This window comes from Astatotilapia calliptera, chromosome 15 (assembly GCF_900246225.1).
Source record: "Astatotilapia calliptera chromosome 15, fAstCal1.2, whole genome shotgun sequence".
Lineage (NCBI taxonomy): Eukaryota > Metazoa > Chordata > Actinopteri > Cichliformes > Cichlidae > Astatotilapia > Astatotilapia calliptera.
This window is the reverse complement of record NC_039316.1, coordinates 32,128,220-32,151,965: the sequence shown is the minus strand read 5'-3', so window position 1 is coordinate 32,151,965 and position 23,746 is coordinate 32,128,220. Positions and strand designations below refer to the sequence as shown.

Here is a 23,746-nt window from a genome sequence, read left to right as displayed (position 1 = left end):
CGTCAACTCAGCACCAAATTTTCGAGCAGTCTTTGTGGGTGTTGAGGACGATGTGCTCTTAAATGATTAGAATGCATTATCCTATCAAGTGTTTGGAGAAACAAACAGATGATGATTTTCTTTAAGCCCGCCCGGGTTCACTACTGCTGCTGCTACTGCTACTGGCAAGAGTAGATTTTACAATTAGGCAATAAAAACAAGCACAGTAAAAATGGAGGCTGTCCTCCTTAAACAACTTTTGATGTTGTTCAAATGTGAAAAAGAAAAGCCTACAAAAGTCCATGATAGCAGGAGTTGGACCCAAAAACACATTGAATAAAATCAGGATAGTACAGCTGTTTATTCTAACATTGGTATCTGTATTTTTAATTTTCATATGTTGACAGAAATTTGAACAGTCTCTGTAATTACTTTCACATCTTTATATGACAAGGTCTATAAGGTTGTATGAAGGCTCGAGGAAGGGGATGCAACACTGTGAAAGAAATACTGTATGTAATACTGAAAGAAATGATTCAACACTGGACATCTCTCGGGCAAAGAGAGCCGAGTTTGCAGTATACCATTGTGGATGAAGCTTCTCCGATGAGAGGTGAAACGTGCGGTCGCTTTTCTTTCCAAGCTCCTTAGACTACGATGACCTGGATGACCGAGAACCGTCACAGACACAGTGTTGAACATAGAGGAGTTCAATTTACCCTTTTGTAATTCCTTACCTTAACACCAAGCGTTTCATATTTTATACATGACTTTGGCATCCTCAGTGTGATTTTTTTCCCCTTAAAAATAAAAATTGCACTCTAGCTCAGGGGGCGATCACGTGCCATATGGATGAGAGCGGACGGTCCACCGGTTCAAGTCCGACCCTTTCCCCTTCTCTCTCTGTCGTTTCTTCCCTGTGTCTATCAAATAAAGCTGAAAAAAAAAAAGTAAATTTTCTGAAAGTAATCATGGCCTGTCATTTCTCTTTACTTAGCTGATTGGTTCTTTCTGATTTTAATCTATAACATACTTTGACCATCATCATGGCATGCATCATAGCTTCACTACAAAAACAGCATCAATTCAATGTCTTTAGAAGAACTAGATATCTGATATGTCCTTTGATCATTCACTGTGGAAAACTTCAAAAAGTGGATATTGGGTGAGCTTTTAAAAGGTGTGGGTGGCTTTACTCTACACTTTGATAGTCATCTGGCTTTAATTTTTTCTGTGTAAAAATAATGTTCATAAAATAATGCCATTTTAATTCTTAAATGTAGGGTATGGCTATCGAATGAAAAAACAAACTTGGTGTTGACGTGTTTTGAATGAAGCATTTAGACACGTTGCATTGATCGAACAACTTTTTTGTCCTGAAGGCCCTGATTCGTTTTTAATCAAAATCTTGCAATTTGAGCATGAAGAGCCTGAAAAGCAAGATAATATGCCCAAAGGAAACTGTAACAAGTTTAACAGGCAGTGAAACAATGAGAGAGCATCTATTGATTGTCACACATTCTGGGATCCAGGCCCTGCACACAACTGCAAGAGGTCAACTTGATCATCAGAGTTTGACTTGATGCATGCTCAATCATTCAGGTAAGAAAATCCCAAAAGGTTGATTCTGTTGAATCTGTTGATTCTTCAGTCTCAGCTACTGCAGGTTTCCCCAACCTTATGAACAGTACATTTGCACAATAACTGAAACTAGCCCCCTGATGAACAATGGGCTGTGAGGGGCTAAATAAGGTAATAAATAAGGATAAGACAGAATAAAACTTGGCACATGGCAAACACATTCCTTCATCTGAAATTGATTTATTTTCTGTTTATATCCAAGTACAAGAGCTATGGGAATAAAGACAGAGGAGACTGTCATAAAGAAATTCTGACAAAATGCACACTGATAAAAAAAATAATAAAATCTTGAATGTCTACATGTAATACCTGGACATATGCAGGTATCCGATGCTGCTTGAAGAAGAAAAAGACTACAGAGGCAAATTTGTTCCTGTAGACTGTTGCAACTTCCTTTGACCTATCTGTATGCAGCCAAGACGTTCTACGTATCAGAAAGCTGTCACCTTTGATGTGCAAAGAATACATTTAAATTGCTTCCATGTTCCTCTGAGTGTCACGAGACTGATAAAATTCTAAATCTAAGTTGAATCAAAAAGGGTAAATACTAAATGCTTGAGACAGTTTCTGAGTCTAAAAACTGGGAAAAATAACTTCAGAGAATGCAAGGCAAACAAAAAATGAATGCAAAGACATGTGCTATGAACACCATGAAACAGCTGGGATGACAGAAGTACCGAAAGAGGAAAGATACTGAAACAAATGGAATTACAAATCCACAGAAAAGCGAGTTTGTGTTGGAAACAAAGTGTGATGTTGGTGTGATAGGTGAAGAGTCCAGGCAGTTATACTTGTGTTGGAAGTAAGCACTTGGTTGCACGTTTGGCAGACGTTTATGAAGACACTGTCTTGTTTGAGCAAGTAATCCTTAAAATGACATCACCAATAAACATTGCTATGGTAATAAGATTAACAAAGCTGTCTACCCTGATCATGTTCTTCAGTAAACATGCATTTAGCTGATACTGGATCAGTCTCACAGGATTACTAGGAAGCTTTACACTCCAGGCTCTATTTTGGTGGCAGCACAACATATAACAAATGCTTCAGCACAAAGCAGGTAGTGTTCTGATGGAAATGTGTCTTAAATATTTCTGTGTACAAGACATTAGACACTTCAGCCACTAAAAGACCTTTGACCCCTTAACATCTAGTATATCATATTTCCCAGATTGTTCAACAAATTTTCGGACAATTCTTTTAGGCTTTAAAGGGTTAAAGTTTAGTGGAAAAGAAAGCATAATCCTAAACCTCACTTTGAAAGGATTCATCAATTTTTAACCCCATTTCCAAAAAAGTAACAATTAATTTAAACCCTATATTTAAATGAAAATAGTACAAAGACAACATCCAATGATGACAGTGAAGAAACATAACACTCGAGGCTTTTACTATGGAGCTATAGTGCTATGACAACTTGTGAAGAATGTGGTTTACCATTGTTGTGCTGAATAATTAATATTGTGATTGACTTAAAATACTTACTGAAAGCAAGTGTTGCTAATTTCTACACATGCCTTCACCAATTCTGGTGCACATTACCAAAATCCTGTGCACTAGTGTGCAATACAAGCACAAGTTCCTCTGCCTTTAGTTATATACCTGAACTTTTACTGCAGATATCCTTTCTAATATTTACTATTTGGTTGTTTTGTTTAGTATTTTCTTGCTGGAATATGCAGTACCTTAGCTAAGGGTTATCATCTTATCAGTAGCACAAGTTGCTAACAAAATCTTTAGATGCACTGATAATTCAGTATTAATTGGATCTTCACAGACAACTTTGTATAAGATGAGTATAAATGTATTGTATTTGGGGGAAATCAAGAAAAAAATCTCAGTTTAAACATTTTAAATACTCTTTTTGTATTCTTTTCAAATAAATACACAGACAAAAATGACAGTGATTATAGCACAGGATATCGGTACAGGTATCTGTAAAAGACACTATACCTATAAAGGAATAGACTGCGTTATAGTCCACTCTTTTTAACCTAAAGCTCTGTTGTACTGTATTTAGATTAATTTATGAAATTTAGTTTTTTAATATTTGTCTTGGTCCTTGTTTGAACTACTGATGTTTTACAGTGTACGGAAAGCTTCTACATCAGTCTATTAAATCCCCACAGTCACCTAAAAGTAGCAGGACACACGGTGATGCAGCTGCAGCTTCTGCTATTCAGATTGGTCTGAATGCCCCCGTGCAATTAAAACAATTGTCCACATTAACTTTGTGCTTGTTGTTAGCCTTAAACCATTAAAACAGAGCCCTGTGCACTGTGACCAAGCTGACCTTGCAGGAAGATAAAACACATGATAAAGTCATAATAGCACATGTAATTTGTGCAGATGCTTTCTTGATCAAATAATTAGTATGAGACAACAACTGCCCCTGATCCTATGTTGTTGTCATTTTACGTTACTCTGTTATTTCAATATTGGAAACAGTCAGCAGCTGTAAGACAATTTCTATGGAAGGGGACATGTTGTGTGTGTGTGGTTTAACAGGTCACAAACAATGAAGTTTCCCATTCACAAAAATTCAAGATGCTCTGGAAAGTAAAATTCACATTAAATTAAAGACACCCTGGAGGTGTTCTAGCGATTAGAGGAATGAAAGTTCCCCCTAAGTGGAGGCTGAACCCTCTGTGGACAGGCAGAGAGGACAGCTGTAGTCACTGTTAGCCACTGCCTCACCTCTGGTTCTGCTTTAGCTAATTAAAGTTCTGTGGAGTTGGTAGTACGAGCGGTTGACTCAGGAGGAAGGTCACAAATCATAGTCAAACTTGTACTCATGTGCAAGGTAGATCCTGCGGAAGATGAGTGCAGCCAAAGCCAGAGTGAGCACCACAATGAGAACTGCAGAGCCTGTGTGGCTTTCATCCTGAGGCTGATGAATTGGTGTGAAAACTGCTCTGCTGGCTGCTGACTCTCTTTGGGTCTGTTGGGCGCGACGTTGCCTGGGGCTGAGAGGACGATCGGAACTTGTGGAGGTTGTAGGTGTCTGAAGTGCTTCCGCTCTTGTGGACTGAGAAGCCTCTACCTGTGGAAGAGGATCTCAGTGTAAGCATCACTAAGACAAGGACATTAGTCATCTCATTAGTTACATTTTTGGCTGTTTGGCTGTTTCCTCAGTAAATGTCTGAAACTCACTTATTTTATAGACTTTTTCTACTAAGCTTTTAAGCTTTTGTTCTTCTGTCTTTAAAATGCTTTGAACCACTTTTAGGAGCTAAATTTTGCCTGTCCTTTAGGTCAAGCAGCTTTGGTCGGTCGCAGCAGCAGACTACAATGTTAAAAATGAAGGTTTGAAATAATACACTAAGGACAGTACAGTGACACAGCAGTTAGCACTATCGCCTCACAGCAAGAAGGGTTTGAATGGGTTGAAATACACTGGCCACGGGCTTTTTCTCTGAGACATGCAGTCAATAGGGTGAATCTAAATTGCCAATAGGTGTGAATGTGAGTGTGAATGGTTGTCTGTCTTTCTGCGTTGGCCTTGACAAAGACTGGTGACCTGGTTGATCTGTTCCGTCCTTCATCCTGTCTTCTTTCTCTCACCCCAACCGGTCGCGGCAGATGGCCCCGCCCCTCCCTGAGCCTGGTTCTGTCGGAGGTTTCTTCCTGTTAAAAGGGAGTTTTTCCTTCCCACTGTCGCCAAAGTGCTTGCTCATAGGGGGTCATCTGATTGTTGGGTTTCTCTCTGTATGTATTATTATAGGGTCTACCTTACAATATAAAGCACATCGAGGTGACTGTAGTTGTGATGGGCACTGTATAAATTTACAAGGAGCTTTTAAAATGCTTTCCAGTTAGGGACATGGGAGAGTGCACAGTAGACACCTACACATGTATGCACCTAAACACACAAATATGACAAAGACCAAAGCAGAAATGTTATTAGTTTACACAGAACTAAAGCAGCTTTAGGTGTGCTGTAATTTCCTGTTAATAACCTAGTGACTTTAATCGTCAAGTTGCTTTATTTTGTACGCACACTTTTTAAGACAGACAATCACACAGGACAGCAGATGCCATTAAAACGGATTCATGCTGATTATATCAGACAAGGACATCATCACGAAATGTGAACAGCAGGACAGCTTGGACATGACTGCTGCTTAAATTAATTTATGAGCTTCAAGCTGATTACTGCTATATAGAATTCAGCTGTCTAGCAGGAAAAAAAATTAAACTGAGAACAATAACATCTAGAGTTTGGCTACAATGAACACAAAAAATTATCTTCTATTATGATAAACTAAATATGTGCTGATATTATAAATTATACATTTGTAAAGGAAAAAAATTAACAGCATTTTGAAGCAAATCTTAGGTTGTATTGAGTAGAATTGTAGTAGATCAATATACACTAACAGAAAAGTTTTAGAACACGCCAATTTTTTAATTTTGTATTGACAATTACGCAGTTTTATTCTCATTGCACATTGAAATGAAAACATAGTACAAATAAGCAATTAGAGTTAAATAAGAAATCATGGAATCAATTTATAGACCAAAATGTATTCTAAACTTTTGACTCATCAAAGTAGTCCCCTTTGGAAGATATAAGAGCTGAACACACCTGTGGCATTAATATTCTTCACAAAGTTCTTCTCATATCTGTTGCTGAAGTTCCCATAAACGTGCGGCACTTGTAGGTTACTTTGCTTTCACTGTTCTGTCCAGTTCATCCCAAACCAGGGTTTAAGTCTGGAGACTGTGCTGGCTACTCCGTGTTTTTAAGCTTACCATCTTGTTCTTGTTTACTGAGGTAGGTCTGACATAGCTTGGACTTATATTTTGGGTCCTTGTCTTGCTGTAGGATGGAATCCTGATCAACTAGGCACATACCAGAGGGTATTACATGGCGCTGCAGAACGCAGTGGTAGCTGTTTTGGTTCAGGGTGCCTCTCACTCTGAATAAATCACCAACCCTGGATCAAGCAAAACAGCCCCAGACATCACACTTCCTCCTCCATGCTGAAACTACATGGTTTAGCAAAAAGGAAATTTTGAAGCGTAATCCTACATTAGAGATAGTGTCTGTCTCCTGAATCCAAACTGGAAGCTGGTTCCATAGAAGACAGGCCTGAAAACTGAAGGCTTTCCCTCCCATTCTACTTTCAAATACTGTAGGCACAACAAGTAAGCCTGCAGTGTGAGAGCCAAGTGCTCTAGTGGGGTGATATAGTGCTATAAAGGTCATTTAGATAAGATGAGGCCTGATTATTTAAGACCTTGTATGTGAGGAGCAGGATTTTGAATTCAATTCTGGATTTAACAGGAAGCCAATGAAGGGAAGCCAAAACAGGAGAAATCTGCTCTCTCTTTCTAGTCCCTGTCAGGACTCTTGCTGCAGCATTTTGGATTAACTGAAGGCTTTTCAGGGAGTTTTTGGACATCCTGATAATAATGAATTACAGTCGTCCAGCCTGGAAGTAATAAATGCATCAGCTAGTTTTTCAGCGTCACTCTGAGACAGGACATTTCTAATTTTAGAGATCTTGCACAAATGGAAGAAAGCAGTCTTACATATTTGTTTAATATGTGCGTTGAAGGACATATTGTAGTCAAAAACACTCCAAGATTGCTCACAGTGGGCTACTTTCAGTCATTGTTCAAAGGTACTGTAAGGTTGGGGAAACCTGCAGTCAGCTGAGACTGAAGAAGTCACCTGGATGAGTGGCAAAACGTTTCTCCCACTGAATACGCTACATCCAGATGAACAGAATCAAGTTTTAGGGATTTCCTTGCCTGGATGATTGAGCATGCATCAAGATGCTATAGTTAACAGTTTAACTACTGCCAGCTTGAAGACCTGGAGTACGTAGCCAATTAATAGGTTGATTACATTAAAGACTGAAGCACTAATTAATGTTAGAACATTTTTTGAGCAGGAATGGGATCTAAAAGAAATGATGATGGCTGGGAGGGAGTAATTCCCTGAGTTAACTCAGAAAGATCAATTGGAGAAAAAGACTAAATGAATATTAAATGGTACTGAAAGTAGTTGTACATAATGTTATCTCTGTGAGATTATTATGAGTCCTTTTTTCTCTAATGGTAAAAATTTTATTTGTGAAGAAGTTCATGAAGTCATTACTAGTTAACGTTAAAGGAATGGCTGATTCAACAGAGCTCTGACTTTTTGACAGCCTGGCTACAGTGCTGAAGAGAAACCTAGGGTTGTTCTTATTTTCTTCAATCAGTGATGAATAGTAAGATGTTCTAGCTTTATGGAGGGCTTTCTTATAAAGCAACAAACTATTTCTCCAGGCTAAATGATGATCTGCCAGATTTGTGACACGCCATTTCCTCTCCAGCCTACAAGTTGAACAAGAACAAGATGGCGCCGAGTATGGCAGCCTTGTCGCGAGCTCCCCCAAGCAACAGCTTTTTTCTGTGTTTAATTTTACTTTTCCTTCATTTTTTCGCGAGTAGCACATGTCTCCTTGTGTACGACCGACAAACCTTACTGGACATAAAAGACGGTCTTTCTTATAACTTTCCGGAGTTCAAGTTTTGCAACACGGACGCTCCGTTTGCAGACCCCCCATTCATCTCACCTGAGACGCCTTTGTTCTCTGGCCCTGGAGGCCGCAAACGCAGACGCAGAGGGAGAAGATCTGGCGTTCTGGTTCGACTGAGACGGCGCACTAACAGACCACCGTTACCCAGTTTATTACTGGCTAATGTGCAGTCTCTGGAGAACAAGCTGTGCGAGCTTCGGGCACGGATCTCATTCCAGCGAGAGATGCGGGACTGCTGCGTGATCTGCCTCACAGAAACCTGGCTATCGGACAAAGTACCGGACTCCGGAATACAACTACCGGGGTTCTCCGTGCATCGCGCGGACAGGTCACAGGATCTTACTGGGAAAAGCAGAGGCGGTGGTGTGTGTTTCATGATCAACAACAGCTGGTGTGATTATGCGAACGTGCACCCGGTCAAATCCTTCTGCTCACCGGACCTGGAGTACCTGATGATTAAGTGCCGGCCATTCTGGCTACCGAGGGAATTTACAGCAGTGATTATTACGGCTATTTACATTCCCCCACAAGCCGACACTGACCGAGCACTCAGGGAACTGTACAGCGCGATCAGCAGCGAGGAAACCGCACACCCAGAGGCAGCGTTTATCACGACCGGGGACTTTAATAAGGGAAACCTGAAGAAAGTCTCACCCAAACTCCACCAACACATCCATTTTAACACTCGTGGAGATCGGCTACTCGACCACTGCTACACCTCTTTCCGGGATGTGTACAAAGCCCTCCCCCGCGCCCCATTCGGCCAATCAGATCACCGCTCCATCCTGCTACAGGCAGAAGCTGAAACAGGAAGCTCCAACCCGGAGGGCGGTGCACTGTTGGACGGACCATTCGGAGTCTGCGCTGCGGGACTGTTTTGATCACGCGGACTGGGAAATGTTTCACGTGGCTGCTAGGGACATTGATGAATACACAGACTCAGTCTGCGGATTTATCAGGAAATGCGTGGAAGATGTCGTCCCATCCAGAACAGTTAAATCCTTCCCAAATCAAAAACCCTGGATTAACGGAGATGTTCGCGCGGCACTGGCGGCACGGAGCACCGCCTTTGCCTCCGCGAACACATCGGACTACAAACACGCACATTACCAACTCCGGAAGACGATCAAAGCAGCCAAACGTGAGTACAGGGACAGGGTGGAGCAACAGTTTGACAACCCTCGGAGTATGTGGCAGGGACTAAACACGATCACAGACTTTAGAGGGAAAACCAGCACACCGCAGACCACGGCCTCTCTGTGTGAGGATCTAAACGTATTCTACGCTAGATTCGACACAGCAAACACCATGAGACCGGACAGTGTGCGCACCGCGGATGACATCAGTGCGCACACTGTGTCTGAGGAGGATGTGCGGAAGTGCTTCAGGAAGGTGAACGCGCGCAAAGCTACTGGTCCGGACGGGATTCCCGGCCGCGTCCTCAAGTCATGCGCGGCTCAGCTGGCTGGAGTGTTCACGCACATCTTCAACCTTTCCCTCTCTCTGTCTGTAGTCCCAGCCTGCTTCAAAATGGCCACCATCGTCCCTGTACCCAAATCCTCCACCATCTCCTCATTGAACGACTGGCGACCTGTAGCCCTGACCCCCATCGTAAGCAAATGCTTCGAGAAGCTGGTCAGGGACTTCATCTGCTCTGCACTACCCGACTCACTGGACCCTCTACAGTTCGCATACCACCACAACAGGTCCACTGATGATGCCATAGCCCTGACACTACACACTGCCCTGTCACACCTGGAGAAGAGAGACACGTATGTGAGAATGCTGTTTGTAGATTACAGCTCAGCATTCAATACCATCGTTCCCTCGAAGCTGGACAGGAAACTGCAGGATCTAGGACTGAGCAGCTCCCTCTGCAGCTGGATCCTTAGCTTCCTGTCTGACAGACGCCAAGTGGTCAGACTGGGCAGCATCACCTCATCCCCCGTCACACTGAACACTGGTGCTCCACAGGGGTGTGTACTGAGCCCTCTCCTGTACTCACTCTACACCTACGACTGCACGGCCACTAACAACTCCAACATCATTGTGAAGTTTGCGGACGACACTACAGTGGTGGGTCTTATCACCAACGGTGATGAGACGGCTTACAGGGAGGAGGTCAGCGCCCTGACCCACTGGTGTCAAGACAACCATCTCACCCTCAACGTCGCAAAGACAAAGGAGTTGATAGTGGACTTCCGGAGGTGCAGAGAAGTACACACCCCCATCACCATCAACGGCGCTGCTGTGGAGAGAGTGAGCAGCTTCCGGTTCCTTGGCGTACACCTGGCTGAGGATCTTACGTGGTCAGTACACACAAACAAAACAGTGAAGAAGGCGCAGCAGCGCCTCTTCTTTCTCAGGAGACTGAAAAGATTCGGCATGAGCCCCCGCATCCTCAGGACCTTCTATCACTGTGCCATTGAGAGCATCCTCACTGGATGCATCACCACCTGGTATGGCAACAGCACCGCCTACAACTGCAAAGCTCTCCAGCGAGTAGTGCGGTGCTCTGAACGGATAATTGGAGGTGAGCTTCCCTCCCTCCAAGACATCTACAGGAAGCGGTGCCTGAGGAAAGCGGGGAGGATCATCAAGGACTCCAGTCACCCCAGCCATAAACTGTTCAGACTACTTCCATCAGGAAGGAGGTTCTGCAGCATCCGGTCCCGTACCAGCAGACTGAGAGACAGCTTCTTCCATCAGGCCATCAGACTGCTGAACACGTCATAGACACCTCAGCTTCACTACTGGAACTTTAACATTATGCACTCCATACTGTACAGTAATGCCACTGTTTTGCACATGTCTCACTCTGTATATTTTATTTTATATATTTTATTTATTGTTTACTCTATTTAATTTGTAAAATATGTGTACACACACACATATTTTACAAATTTTACATGAATTTATCCCCACTGCTGTGTAATAGGGCTGCTCGATTATGGCAAAAATGATAATCACGATTATTTTCACTGAAATTGAGATCTCGATTATTTGACGATATTTATTTAACCCTTACGACCTACTATAGAACCAAGTCCGCCAGAGCTTATATTATTTTTTTACATGTTATAGTGCCATTGGGAGCATTTCAAGTTGCTATACATCAATACAACTGTTATAGCCCATATTTTAATAATATGTATGCATTAAGTCCATAGTAACTACATTAATTGCAAAAAAGTGCAATAAACTACAAAAAAATTGAAAATCATTTTTGTTTTTTACATATATTTCTACTTGGAGAAATTTAAGAGGTTTGTCCCTCAAAACTTTAAATGCAAAAAATAGTTTACAACAACAGGAAATTTATTTTGAGTGTCTTCATAGTTTTATTTTGGAGATAAAGCAATTTTTATATAGTGCAGGAAAAACAAAAAAACAATCCTATGATTCAAATTTGCAAAGAAAACAGCAGGTGCATCAAAATAAACTATTTCCAGCAGTGCAATATGAGTTCTAAGCATCCCAGCAACTATTCAGAAAAGTCAAACATGACTTATAAAAACACCAGTATAGGTTTTTAAGGCCTACAAGTAAAAAAAACTACATGTTCCGCGAAGATGACGTCACTTCCGGTTTCTGGCAGGAAATGGCAGACATGCGATAGTTCGCGCTGACGTCTATTTCAATGTGGGAAGTGTTACGAACAGCTGATCAGATGGCAAAGCTGTTTCTGGAATATTATGTTTTTGTTCCTGCAAGCGCTTTTTATGCAATTTTTGCAAAGCTTTATGTGGAAGGAAACCGTGACCAAGGACAAGCTGATTGCATAAGATGTAAGTACAACTCCTCCGGTTTCATATGCAAAAAAAAATTATTGCGCTAGCTTAGCGGTTCCGGTTCTACAGGGATTTAAAAATAGTTACACAAAACAGAGCGTGCTGCTCTGACCGGTGTTCTGGGAATTTCTCCTACCCCGTAAACCGTCCTACCCGTAGTTCCTGAGCATGTGCGCGCATGCGCACAACACAAAAAGGGAAGCTAAGGGCATCCGGCTGTGATTTCACGCTACTCCATTGTCATATTTGCAGGAGAATAGGTAAGTAGTAAGTATTAGTACTTTTTATTGACGTTGATACTTGATTTTTTAAGCCTTTGTGATTGTTTGTCAATATTAAAGTGAAGTCGCTATCTGCTTTCTGCACAAAACTGTCGAATTTGCAGATTCGGTGAAGTCTGCTGTCAAGTTACCGGACACGTGGTATTTGCACAACACTTGAGTCCGCAGCTTCGGTGTTTTAAGGCTGTTTCGGTAATTTCGTTATTTAATAAGTTAAATTATTTGCATTGTCAACTGCACATATTGAAGCTCATAAGAAAATGTTTACTGACATTCGTAGATATGGAGAAGAAGTGGGAAGAGATTTACGCGTTCATTTCTGCGGGCTCCTACCCTTCAGGATATGACAAGGCTCAGAGGCAAAACCTCAGAAGATATGCCTCAAAATTCAAACAAAAGGGTCAGTAATTTTCTGTTAATACTAACAACTCATATATGTGGTTAAATTAATTTCTAAATATATATTGTTTTACTGCAGATGGAGAACTCTTTGTTGGAACCAGAAGAGTAGTAAAAACCATGGATGATGCCAGGAAGATATTTCATGAGTTTCATTCATCTCCAATTGGAGGACACACTGGCACACACAAAACGCTAAATGCAGTGTGTTCCAGATTTTACTGGTTTGGTATGACAGTTGACATTAAAACATGGGTATGTATTAACTGTTTGTACTGTTGTTAAATAGTGTTTAAAATAAGCACATTTTTTGATATCAGTTAAAAATATAAATAAATATGGTTAATTAGTGATATTACAGTAATAACCCGTAGGCCTGGCAGAGATTTGAAGACACGCACACAAACTATTGTTGCTAAATAGTTTGTTCGTTAGAGAATATGTCATTAAGTGTTTTTGTTTTTTACAAATGAGAATGTTGAACATTTACGTGAACTCCATAAATATTTTTACCTTAAAGATTCAGGAATGTGACCAGTGTCAAAAAGTTGGGAAACCACTGACTGCTGTGCAACCGTTGCAGTGTATTCAGGTAAATAGTATGCCCCGTTTACCCATCAAACTATGCTTGTAGCTCATATTCATAAAGGCAGGAGGGTTTGCCAACTAATTTTAACCATCAATGTTAATGTGTACATTATACAAATTGTTATTCAAATTATTAATTTGTCCTTGATAGGTGTCTGAAGTGTGGGAACTTATTGGTATAGATCTTACTGGACCTCTTCCTAAAACTTCAAGCGGCTTCCAGTATATACTTACTGCAACTGACTACTTTTCAAAATGGGTTGAAGCTTTCCCATTAAAAACGAAATCTGCATCTGAGGTAGCCCAGCACTTGTGCTCCATTATATATAGACATGGCTGCCCCAAAAGGATTTTGTCAGACCAAGGCAGAGAGTTTGTGAATGAAGTAAGTGTTAAATAATTTACAGTTACATTTTTTAACTTTACTTCACTGGGGTCAAAGATTTTTTCTTGTGTGCTTGTATAAGCAGTATAACCTTGTCCTTATCTGTTGAAGCTCAACTCTGATCTTTGCAAGTTATTGCAAATTGAAAGAAGTGTCACAGCAGCATACCATCCACAGACGAATGGTCTAGATGAAAAGACCAATGACAACATAAAAAGGTATGCCTAATTTTTATCTATCAGTTTTTAATAACATTACTTATGTTATTCAAACTTAATTGTTACTTAATAATTTATTAATTTCTTTACTTCTAATTAAACTTTGTCTTACTTACTGTGTTTACATATTTCTATGCCTGCATTTAGAGCCCTCCGAAAACTGGTGAATGACCAGCAGAATAACTGGGATCTGTATCTAGAGCCCACCCTGTTTTCACTTCGGTCAAAAGTACACACCACAACAAAATACACACCTTTTTTTCTGATGTATGGAAGAGAGGCAGTATTTCCATCAGAAGTGCCTGTTCAAGTGCCGGTGAGTGTTTGTCAAATTCTTTCTATGTTAGAACTAAGAATTGAAACCATTTAAGAAAAAACCCAGTAATGTCTTTATGAATATGATATCATCTTGTTTTAATTGCTAATATCTACAAAATTTTAGATTTCCAACATCATTCTGCCAGACGACAAAAGGTACAGTGACTATGTACAGTCTGAAAGTGAAGCACAACATGCAGTTAAAGAAACTGCACAAGAAAACATTGCGAAGTCACAAGACAAGCAAAAGGTTGCATATGCCAAGCGGGCCCTGAAAAAGTACAAAAATGTTGTGTACAATGTAGGGGATCAAATTCTGCTTCTAAATATGAGGAAACGTGGGCGAAAAGGAGGAAGACTTGAACCGGATTTTTCAGGTCCCTACACAATTGATGACTTCAGTGGAAAATGTGTTAGACTGAAAAACGCTGAGGGAAATACTTTAAAAAGTCTATACAGTATTGACCACATTAAACCCTATAGAACAAGCCACCCTGTCCAAGTCTCAACTCCAGCTGAACCTGTTGAGAGTAGCCCATCTTCTGAGATGTGGCCTTGCAGTCCTCAGCATCAACATGAAGCGCTGCAAAATAACAGATCCTCTGTCATTCAGTTTGCACCAAAAATAGCTCAGGTAAAATCAGTCCAAGCACCAGAAGAGCTTGTACCAGTGACCCCCCAGAAACCCAGCACGCAAGAAAAAGGTGGCATAGCTAAAAATCTCATTCTGACCGGTTGGTCAATTGTTGCCTGTTTGGCTAGTCAGATGGATAGAATGTTTTATTTTTTTCTCCCCTCTTGCTAATTTTGACCTGTTGGTCCAATTTTGGCTAATTTCTGATTTACATAAAGCTAATCTCCTCTGGCATGTTTATGTTGTTGGCCCGTTGGCCCTTGTCTGCTTGTGGCCCGTTGGCCATTGACCGTGATTTTCAAATGGCAATTGTTATTACTAAAGAAACTTATCATATTTTGTTTTTTAGTGAAGTGGCTTTGGGCTGCAAAAGACACCGGGCGTGTGGAGGCAGTCGTTGGGCCATACAAATTGTATGACTCTTCTTTTCGCACACTGGAGGATAGTGGGTGGCTTTCTGATGAGGTAAGTGAAATAATCATTTTTGGTCCAAGTGGTGGTCTGTAAAAATAATCTTCTTTTAATCCAAACAGGTCATTGATGCATACCTGCACTGCCTCATTAAGAAACAAAAGGCAAGTAAGAACGTATGCCAGTTATTTCACAAAGGTATTTTATACAATTTTGTAATCATTAAAAAAAAAAAAAAAAATAATAATAATCTTGCATTTTTTCAGAACCCCGTGTATCAGTTGTCTTGCGTTGTTGCAACCTCTCTGTTTTCTGGGAAGTTTAAATGTGTCAGCAAGGTAATGTAGATGTTATATTGGTTATATAGTGTATGTTATGTAAATAAATCTAAACCTTTATAAACTTAAAAATATTCCACAGATGTTGTTTCCGGCTGAGGACATTTGGTTGTGCCCACTGAACTCTGGTGCACACTGGATACTTGTGGTACATGTTCACACCTCATGTGTTTTTTCTCTATTTTGTTTTACTGTTCTTTTTAGCAGCATATTCTTATTTTGAAAATGTTTACAATTGATTATGTTTACTTAAGTGAGTGTAATACACATATTCTACTAAATACAATTTTTATTTTAGGTTGTCAAAATCTCCTCACAATCTGTACTGCTGTTAGACCCTCTTGGAAATGAAGGTTGTTATGAAAGGAAAGTTATGCGTAACTGGAGGTATTCATCATTCATTAATTATCTGTTTTAGGTTGTTTGGTTTGTGGGGGGTTTTTTCTTTTTATTTAGAGCAAAATGCTGGCTACATTTTAAAAACTTGTTTTGTTTTTATTAGGAATTTTCTGAAGATGAAAGGAAAGGAAGAGTCCCGAGTGGATTGGAAAATGGAGACTCTGCCACACAACAAGCAGATGGACTCCAGCAGTTGTGGAGTTTTAGTGTTGAAGGTATTTAATAAGCAATTGTATTTAATGTATTAAACTAGAATTAAGTTAATCAATTGCAATTACTGTAACATATTTTACAGTTTGCCGAACACTACCTTCTGAGTGGAGAGGTTACTAGGGTGCTGTCCACTCCAGGAGCCATTGAGCTGCACCGCACTGAAATTGCTTGCGAACTGCTAGAACATCAAAGTAAGTTGAGTCATGCGCTTTTGTATTGCAATAGCACTTTCAGTTTTGTTTAAAACTGTTAAATTTAATGTCAGTGTGTTTCTAGGTAATGCTGATGACTACTGTGTGGTTTGTTCCATGCTGGAAGCCGATCCAGACTCCAGTATGATTGAAATGGTAAAACAAATAAACCACAAATGCAATATACAGTGGCTTGCAATAGTATTCGGCCCCCTTGAACTTTTCCACATTTTGTCACATTACAGCCACAAACACAAATCAATTTTAATTGGAATTCCACGTGAAAGACCAACACAAAGTGGTGTACACGTGAGAAGTGGAACAACAATCATACATGATTCCAAACAATTTTTACAAATGAATAACTGAAAAGTGGGGTAATTATTCATCCCCCTGAGTCAATACTTTGTAGAATCACCTTTATCTGCAATTACAGCTGCCAGTCTTTTAGGGTCTGTCTCTACCAGCTAGAGACTGGTAGAGACATTGGTCTTTCATGTGGAATTCCAATAAAATTGATTCATGTTTGTGAATGCAATCTGACAAAATGTGGAAAAGTTCACGGGGGCCGAATACTTTTGCAAGCCACTGTAGTAATTATTTTCTCATCAAATTCATAATGTTGGTTAACACACTTACACCCCCCCCCCTTCTCCCTCTTCAGGTGCAGTGCGAGTTTTGTTCCAGATGGGCACATTTTGGATGTGCTCAATATGAGAGCAGCCTGGTCAAGTACCTGTGCGACAAATGTGCATAATTTGTACACTGTTTCTTTTTCAGTTCTTTCTCCCTGTGTTGTGTTGATCTATAAACGTCAAATATATGTATCTGTAAATATATTCAGTAAATATATACTGTAACTATAATGGAGTGAGTTCATTGTCAAAGTTTATATAGTCAGGTGTTCCAATCACTTCAGTGGTGACAGCTGTATAACTTAAGCACCTTGGCATGCAGACTGCTTCTACAAACAAGTGCCAAACCATGCTACCTTTGTTATTATAAAGTAGAAGCATACTCTGACAGGAAGAATTACGTGCCAAAACATGCTACCTATGTGAATGTGACCTCCAAGCACACTTTAATGGGTAAAAAAAAAAAAGTGTCAAACCGAACTGGCTTTATGAATATCAGCTACAAACATACTCTGATGGGCAAAGTTAAGTGGCAAACCGTCATACCTACTTAAATTTGTGCTGGAATTATTGTTTGGCAGCAGAAATGTGCATAAATTACATACAGTAGGACATTTTGCCAAAGTAGGGCAGTTTGTCATATGGCAGCGTAAAATTATCCTACGGGTAGGACGTTTTGCCAAAGTAGGATGGTTTGTCAGAACACCGGCTTTAAAGGGTTAACAATAACAATGTATTGAATAATGACTTTAAAAAATAATATAAAATAGTGTGAGAAATACTGATAACAGTGCAAATGTTTGCAATATAAGAAATAAATGAAAAATGTAAACATCTATGTTTAGTGAACTTTGCAGTGTTGCTCTGTGGTGCAGCTACGACACCGTAGCAAAGTTTACACACTGTGTCTACTTGATCCACGTCTGACTCCGCGAACCCATAATGTTTCCAAACCACTGAAGTTTTTTTTTACCTCTTTTCAACCAACGGCAGTCACTCTCCTCTCCAAATAACTTCTGCTTAGCTTTCTGAGCTTCCCTCGGGTCCTCTTAATTGTTGTGACGTGTGTTCGAAACAAGAGGTGCGCTCGTTTTGCCACACGGAGCAGCGCGAGAGTAAAGCACGAGGGAGGTGCTAATAATCGGCTCAGTCACTTTTAATGATCGTTGAAAGCCCAGATCGTAATCGTGATTAAAATTCGATTAATTGAGCAGCCCTACTGTGTAATACATTATTATAAATTAAAATGTTATTAGGGAAAAAAAAAAATCAGACAAAAGGTTTTCAGGAAATGTTATTAAATACTCAGTTTCTCTGCTATATATCATAAAAAGATCTAGAAGTGTGATTAAAGTGGAGAGTGGGTTCTTCTACATTTTGATAAAAGCCAATTGAGTCTAATAATAGAATAAATGTTTTTAGCATCTACATGAATGTTAAAATCACCAATAGTAATTATTTTATCTGAGACGAGCACTAAATCAGATAACAAGTCTGAGAAATCAGACAGAAACTGTGTAAGGCCCAGGTGGACGATAGATGATCACAAATAAAACTGGTTTTCAACAGGCCTTCAAATATATTAAAACTCTGAGTCTGATTAATAAGCTGGAGTGCCGCCACACCGCCTCAGCCTGTGCTTCGAAGATTCGGAAAATTAGTATAACTCGTGGTTCATTTAAACTAACATAATCCTCCTCGTCTAACCAGGTTTCTGTAAAGCAGAAAAAAATCAATTTGTTATTAAATTTTTAATTAATGTACTAATTAACGGCCTGTTTAATAATCCACATTTTTGCTTCGGTCTTTGCTTGAGTCGTGGATACCATGTTGTTCTTTTTTTGTGATTTTTTCTTATGTTTAAATAGTTTTTTTGCATTTTTTTGTCTGAATGCATTGATGATGATCATTTATCATCAGCAGCAGCAGCATAGAGGCAGTGTGGAATGCCAGCCTGTCTGATTCTGCAGTTTTAACCCCCCCCCCCTCCCCAATTCTAGCAGCAGATGGTGAGTACTATTTTTGATATGTCCCTCCTTAGTTTATCCTAACGCAGCAGCACTGATCTAAGTTGACCCTCCACAGTACTCCTTCACACTCAGTCTCTGTGCTTCTGTGGGTAGCAGCTGGCACCAAAATCAATCCTCTTAGGCAACAAAGCTCACCCATATCACAACTTATGAAGAGAAGCCATGGTATCACAGGCTTTAAGCTACCATGACACATCTTCTACAATGTTAAACACGAGTGTCTAAAATGACACACTGGATGGACAGTACAGTGACACAGTGATTAGCACTATAACCTCAGCAAGAAGTGTTTGAATGGGTTGAAGTTCACTATCTGGCCACGGGCCTTTTCTCAGAGACATGCAGTTAATGGGGAGAATCTAAATTACCTATAGGTGTGAATGTGCGTGCGCTGTCTTTCTGTGTTGGTCTTGACACAGACTGGTGATCTATTCAGGGTAGTACCCTGCCTCTCACCTTATAACAGCTGGGACAGCCCCTCCACAATGGATAAGTGGAATATGGATGAATTGCATGGCTAGATTACGTGAAAAACATGAATTATAACCTGACAGCTTTATGTGATGTTTTACGTAAATGTTAAAAATGGACTGGACTAAATACAAAAGTTGTTCTTGCAAACATTTGACAATACTTTTAATTATGAAACATGAGAATACATTTTAGCCGAAACTGAATTTTAAACTGACATTTTTTTTTCAACTATACGATACTACTACTCTATATCAAATGTTTATATATATTATATTATTCTATATGTGATATGACATACTGGGAGAGATGGCACTGTTTTGTGCTGATGCCACAACCTGTGCTAATAGTGCAAATTATAGACAAAATGTATTTATTAAAACTATGACTTAAAATTTTGTACTTCCTTGGATAAACAACTGCTCCAGAACACACATGAAAGTTAGCAAATGAATGTAATGCAAAAAATAAATTAAAATGTGGTACTTGGAGCCAGTTTTATGCCGAAAATCTACTTTGTTATGTGTTCAATATAAGTTACAATGGAGTTTTACTCAGGTTAAAAGAATGATACCCTCTGTACAATCCCTATGGTAAATTGTTGTTTCACCTTCAAAGACTCCCAGTCATGGCAGTTTTTGGAATCACCTGCCAACAGTTATGGAAGATTGTGGGATCATAATGTAAAGCAATTTAAAGGGTGAAAAAGTCTTCAAAGGGAGTAAGACACTGGACACTGGTTAAACAAATCTCTTCATTTGGGCAGAGTGGGGCTGAAACTCATGTGAAGAAAACAAATCATCATTGTTTTATTTTTAGCAAGCACATGTCTGTGCTTGTCTGGTGGGAGGAATTAACAACAGGGAGAAGAGACAATTCAGAGGACTCAACTCTGTAAACATCTGGTTTCCTAGCCGACTTTATGCATGTATCATGCATGCAGAATAAAATAAAACAAAACCACTGGGATGGATAACTCTGTAGGTGGCGAGCTGGCTGCAGGTTATGTGCTGTCTTGTGTAAAACAAGAGTGGTAAAAAAAAAAAAAAAAAAGATACCTACCTGTTCAGCCTGGTCTTTTTCAGCTTCTTGGCTTGCAGAGGAGGGTCCCTGGGTGTGGGTTGAAGGTTCACTTTCTCCTCCTTCATTCTCACTAGATTCTCTGGATAAACTGGACTCTGCCTGCATAAACACAGTCAATTTATGTAATCTACACCATGCCTTGCATTTTGTAATGGGGCCAGACCTCAAATCTATATATTCATCCTACATTCTTCCAGTAGCGGATTTTTAAAGGTCAAGCTGCTCATATTTAATTTTAATTCTCATCCTGCATAGTTCTCAAACAAAAGAAATGTAAAAATAAGGGGCATGCCTATTGCGCTACTGCAAAACATTGGTGAGAACTATCTTAATAGGTATTTGCTAAATTATGCACTGACTTTATAATCTTTGTAGTGGGATTATGTTAGCTTCCATTCCAATGTTCAATAATGAACGGTTAACACAATGAACAGTGCTTTTGGCCCATCTGCTCTGTGGTTCTAATAAATAAAGGCTCTGGATATAATCTGTGGAGTTCCAGTATTCTCAATATAATTATGGAAAGTTGTGATACGAGTTAAACAATTATTATCAAAATCAGCTTTGTTATGAATTGTCATGCACAGAGAAAATATAAAACAAAAGAACTATGAATTTAACCCGCCTCATGTAACAGCCAGAGTTTGTACCTTAAAGTTGATTTGCTGAGCCAGTTCTTTAGCCGTATGGTCTTCAGCACCAGGGTTGCTATTGGGGGTTAGATCCAGGAGGGCAGAGCGCATGGTACAGCCACAGGTCTCACAGCAGAAGTCCTGGGACCTGTCAGAGAACAGGTGGCATGTGGTGATGTCATCTTGCCACAAGGACTTGTTTGAGTTTCACACTTGGAACCTTCTAGATAATGATCGTGAATAAAATTGAATTCACTCCATGACTGATCAACCTACTACAGCAGGAACTCAAAACGGTACTCTCTATGGGACCTACATGCCGATACACATGCCCTATGAAATCAAGGTATGCTCCTAATGAGATCACGGGTGGTGTCCTGGGCGATCTCCTCCCAGATCTGGACCAGGGCATAACTGAGCTCCTGGATGGTCTCAGGTACAACGCGGCAACTTCAGATGGACAACAAAATAATGTCCCAGAGGTGTTCTGTTTGATTTAGGTCACACAAGCATGGGGAAGAGTGAATAGTATCAATTCCTGGAATAACCATTTTTGGCAAGTGAGGCTGGGGATTGAATCCTCTGGATAAACCCAGGACCCATCCAAGGATTTCATCCCGATACCAGCAGCAGTCAGGGCGCTGTTGTCTAGCCTGTGGAAGTCTGTGACCACTGACTCACCACTGTATGGGTCATGGTAGTTAGGGGCAGCTCAGCACGCCTCAAATCAGACAGTTACTAGAACATTGTCTGCTCAACCATTTCCAATTTGCATAAAAATGTTTGGCTCAAAGTTTGGACATATATAATGCATGTTGGGAAAGTTTAGCTTCATAGATAATTTAAGATGTATCTTGTTTTTGGAAAAATGGCCCACTTTTAAACAATTTTTTTACCTATTGAAATCACATTGCAATGTTAAACATGAATATATAAAAAATAAAGGCCTGAAATTTTCACTGGTGTTTCTTACCACCAAAATGAATCAGGTGTGTAATTTTCGATAGATGCATTAAAAATTGTCTCAATATTGGCTCGTAAACATATGAAAAGAAGCCCAATGCTCCTGCTGGACTATCTGAGGACACACTAATATAAGAAAAGGCAAAAAACCCCAAAACAACTGGCGGCAATTTCTAAATAAACAAAGTTCACAATATTGCAAGATAAAACATGTAGAATCATTTTTACCATGAAATTCCTAGTCACACAAATTAAGAAAATGGCATTTAACTTTCAAGCTGGCTGTAGCAAATATGACAAGTTGTACCACAAAAACAAAAATAGTTTAAAACCTGAGTCACTACATCTGAAATCACTAAAGTTTTAGAACATTTTCTGTTAAACCATCTTCAATTTGCCTAAAATTGTTGTCATCCAAGGTTTGGATATAAAGGGTGGGCCATTTATATGGATACACCGTAATAAAATGGGAATGGTTGGCGATACGTTGAAACCAAGCACACCATTGTTTTTCTTGTGACATTACCAATAAGTTTGATGTGTCACATGGCCCTTTTCCTATTGAAAAAACAAAATTTTGTATCCAAGATGGCCGACTTCTAAATGGCCACCATGGTCACCACCCATCTTGAGGAGCTTGCCCCCTCACATATACTAATGTGCCACAAACAGGACTTTAATTTCACCAACCATTTCCATTTTATTACGGTGTATCCATATAAATGGCCCACCCTGTATAATGGCTGCTATAAAATGTTCAAGCTTCAAATATCAAATACTTACTCATATTTTTTTCTTACATAGTTTACCAATACACAGCTATTTTTGATGTTTCTCTCCCATATTATAGATTCGTCCATTTTGACTAAAACTTTAGGCTGAGATATTCATGTTCAAATCTAGTGCTAGAAATTCAAACAGGCTTGAACCAAAGAACCAAAGAGTCCAGAACAGGATTAAAAATGTTATTCCATTTAAAAAAAAAAAAAAAAAAAAAAATCCCTGTCAAAACTTTATTGGAAGAATAAAATTTACATTCAACTTTACAAAAAACAAAATCCCATGGCAGCCTCAAATCTCTGAACACAGAACAATCAACTCAAAAAACTAAATAGCTCAATTACTCCCAACTCATGTTGGTTATACACAGAACAAGCATTAAGCTGAGACATACTTTTATTAGACAGCCAACCTATTAAGAAACACCAATGCTTTTGTAATTCTTCAGCGCTTCAAATTTCTGACCGTGAAGCTTCCCCAACTTTACGGTCACATTAAATTTAAGAACTTCAAATTTCTCCAGAATTTCAGCCCTGACCGTTGAGTTTAAGAACTTTCAAATAAAAGTGACTACATTATCAGCTTTTTACAGCTAAGGGGGGACAAACACAACAACAACAACAAAATCTGCCACTGACATCCCAAAAAGAAAAGTAAAAAACTGCCCCACAAAAAATACAACAAAAGGCAGAATTATGTTGGTGAATCTTGAGATGAATATGAGCAAAAAGCTGTGTATAGCGTTTGGTACAAAGACATAGATCCAGATTTGTTGGATGATGGTCAGAGAACTTGCTGTTCTCAACATGAACAAAGCAAGAAAAACCAGA

General features: G+C 39.6%; 1 protein-coding gene across 4 annotated transcripts in view; it reads right to left on the bottom strand.

Moving 5' to 3' along the window:
• Window positions 1-1,780: 1,780 nt before the first annotated feature.
• Window positions 1,781-23,746, bottom strand: part of ube2j1 (ubiquitin-conjugating enzyme E2, J1) — a 48,309-nt gene continuing 26,343 nt past the window's right edge. For all 4 annotated transcript variants that reach the window (XM_026194542.1, XM_026194543.1, XM_026194541.1 and 1 more), the window contains 3 exons: window positions 21,192-21,321; window positions 20,521-20,640; window positions 1,781-4,663 (listed from right to left, as the gene is read on the bottom strand). In XM_026194542.1, coding sequence (XP_026050327.1) covers window positions 4,388-4,663; window positions 20,521-20,640; window positions 21,192-21,321 — 526 coding nt within the window. In that variant the 3' untranslated portion in view covers window positions 1,781-4,387. The remainder of the gene's footprint in view (window positions 4,664-20,520; window positions 20,641-21,191; window positions 21,322-23,746) is intronic.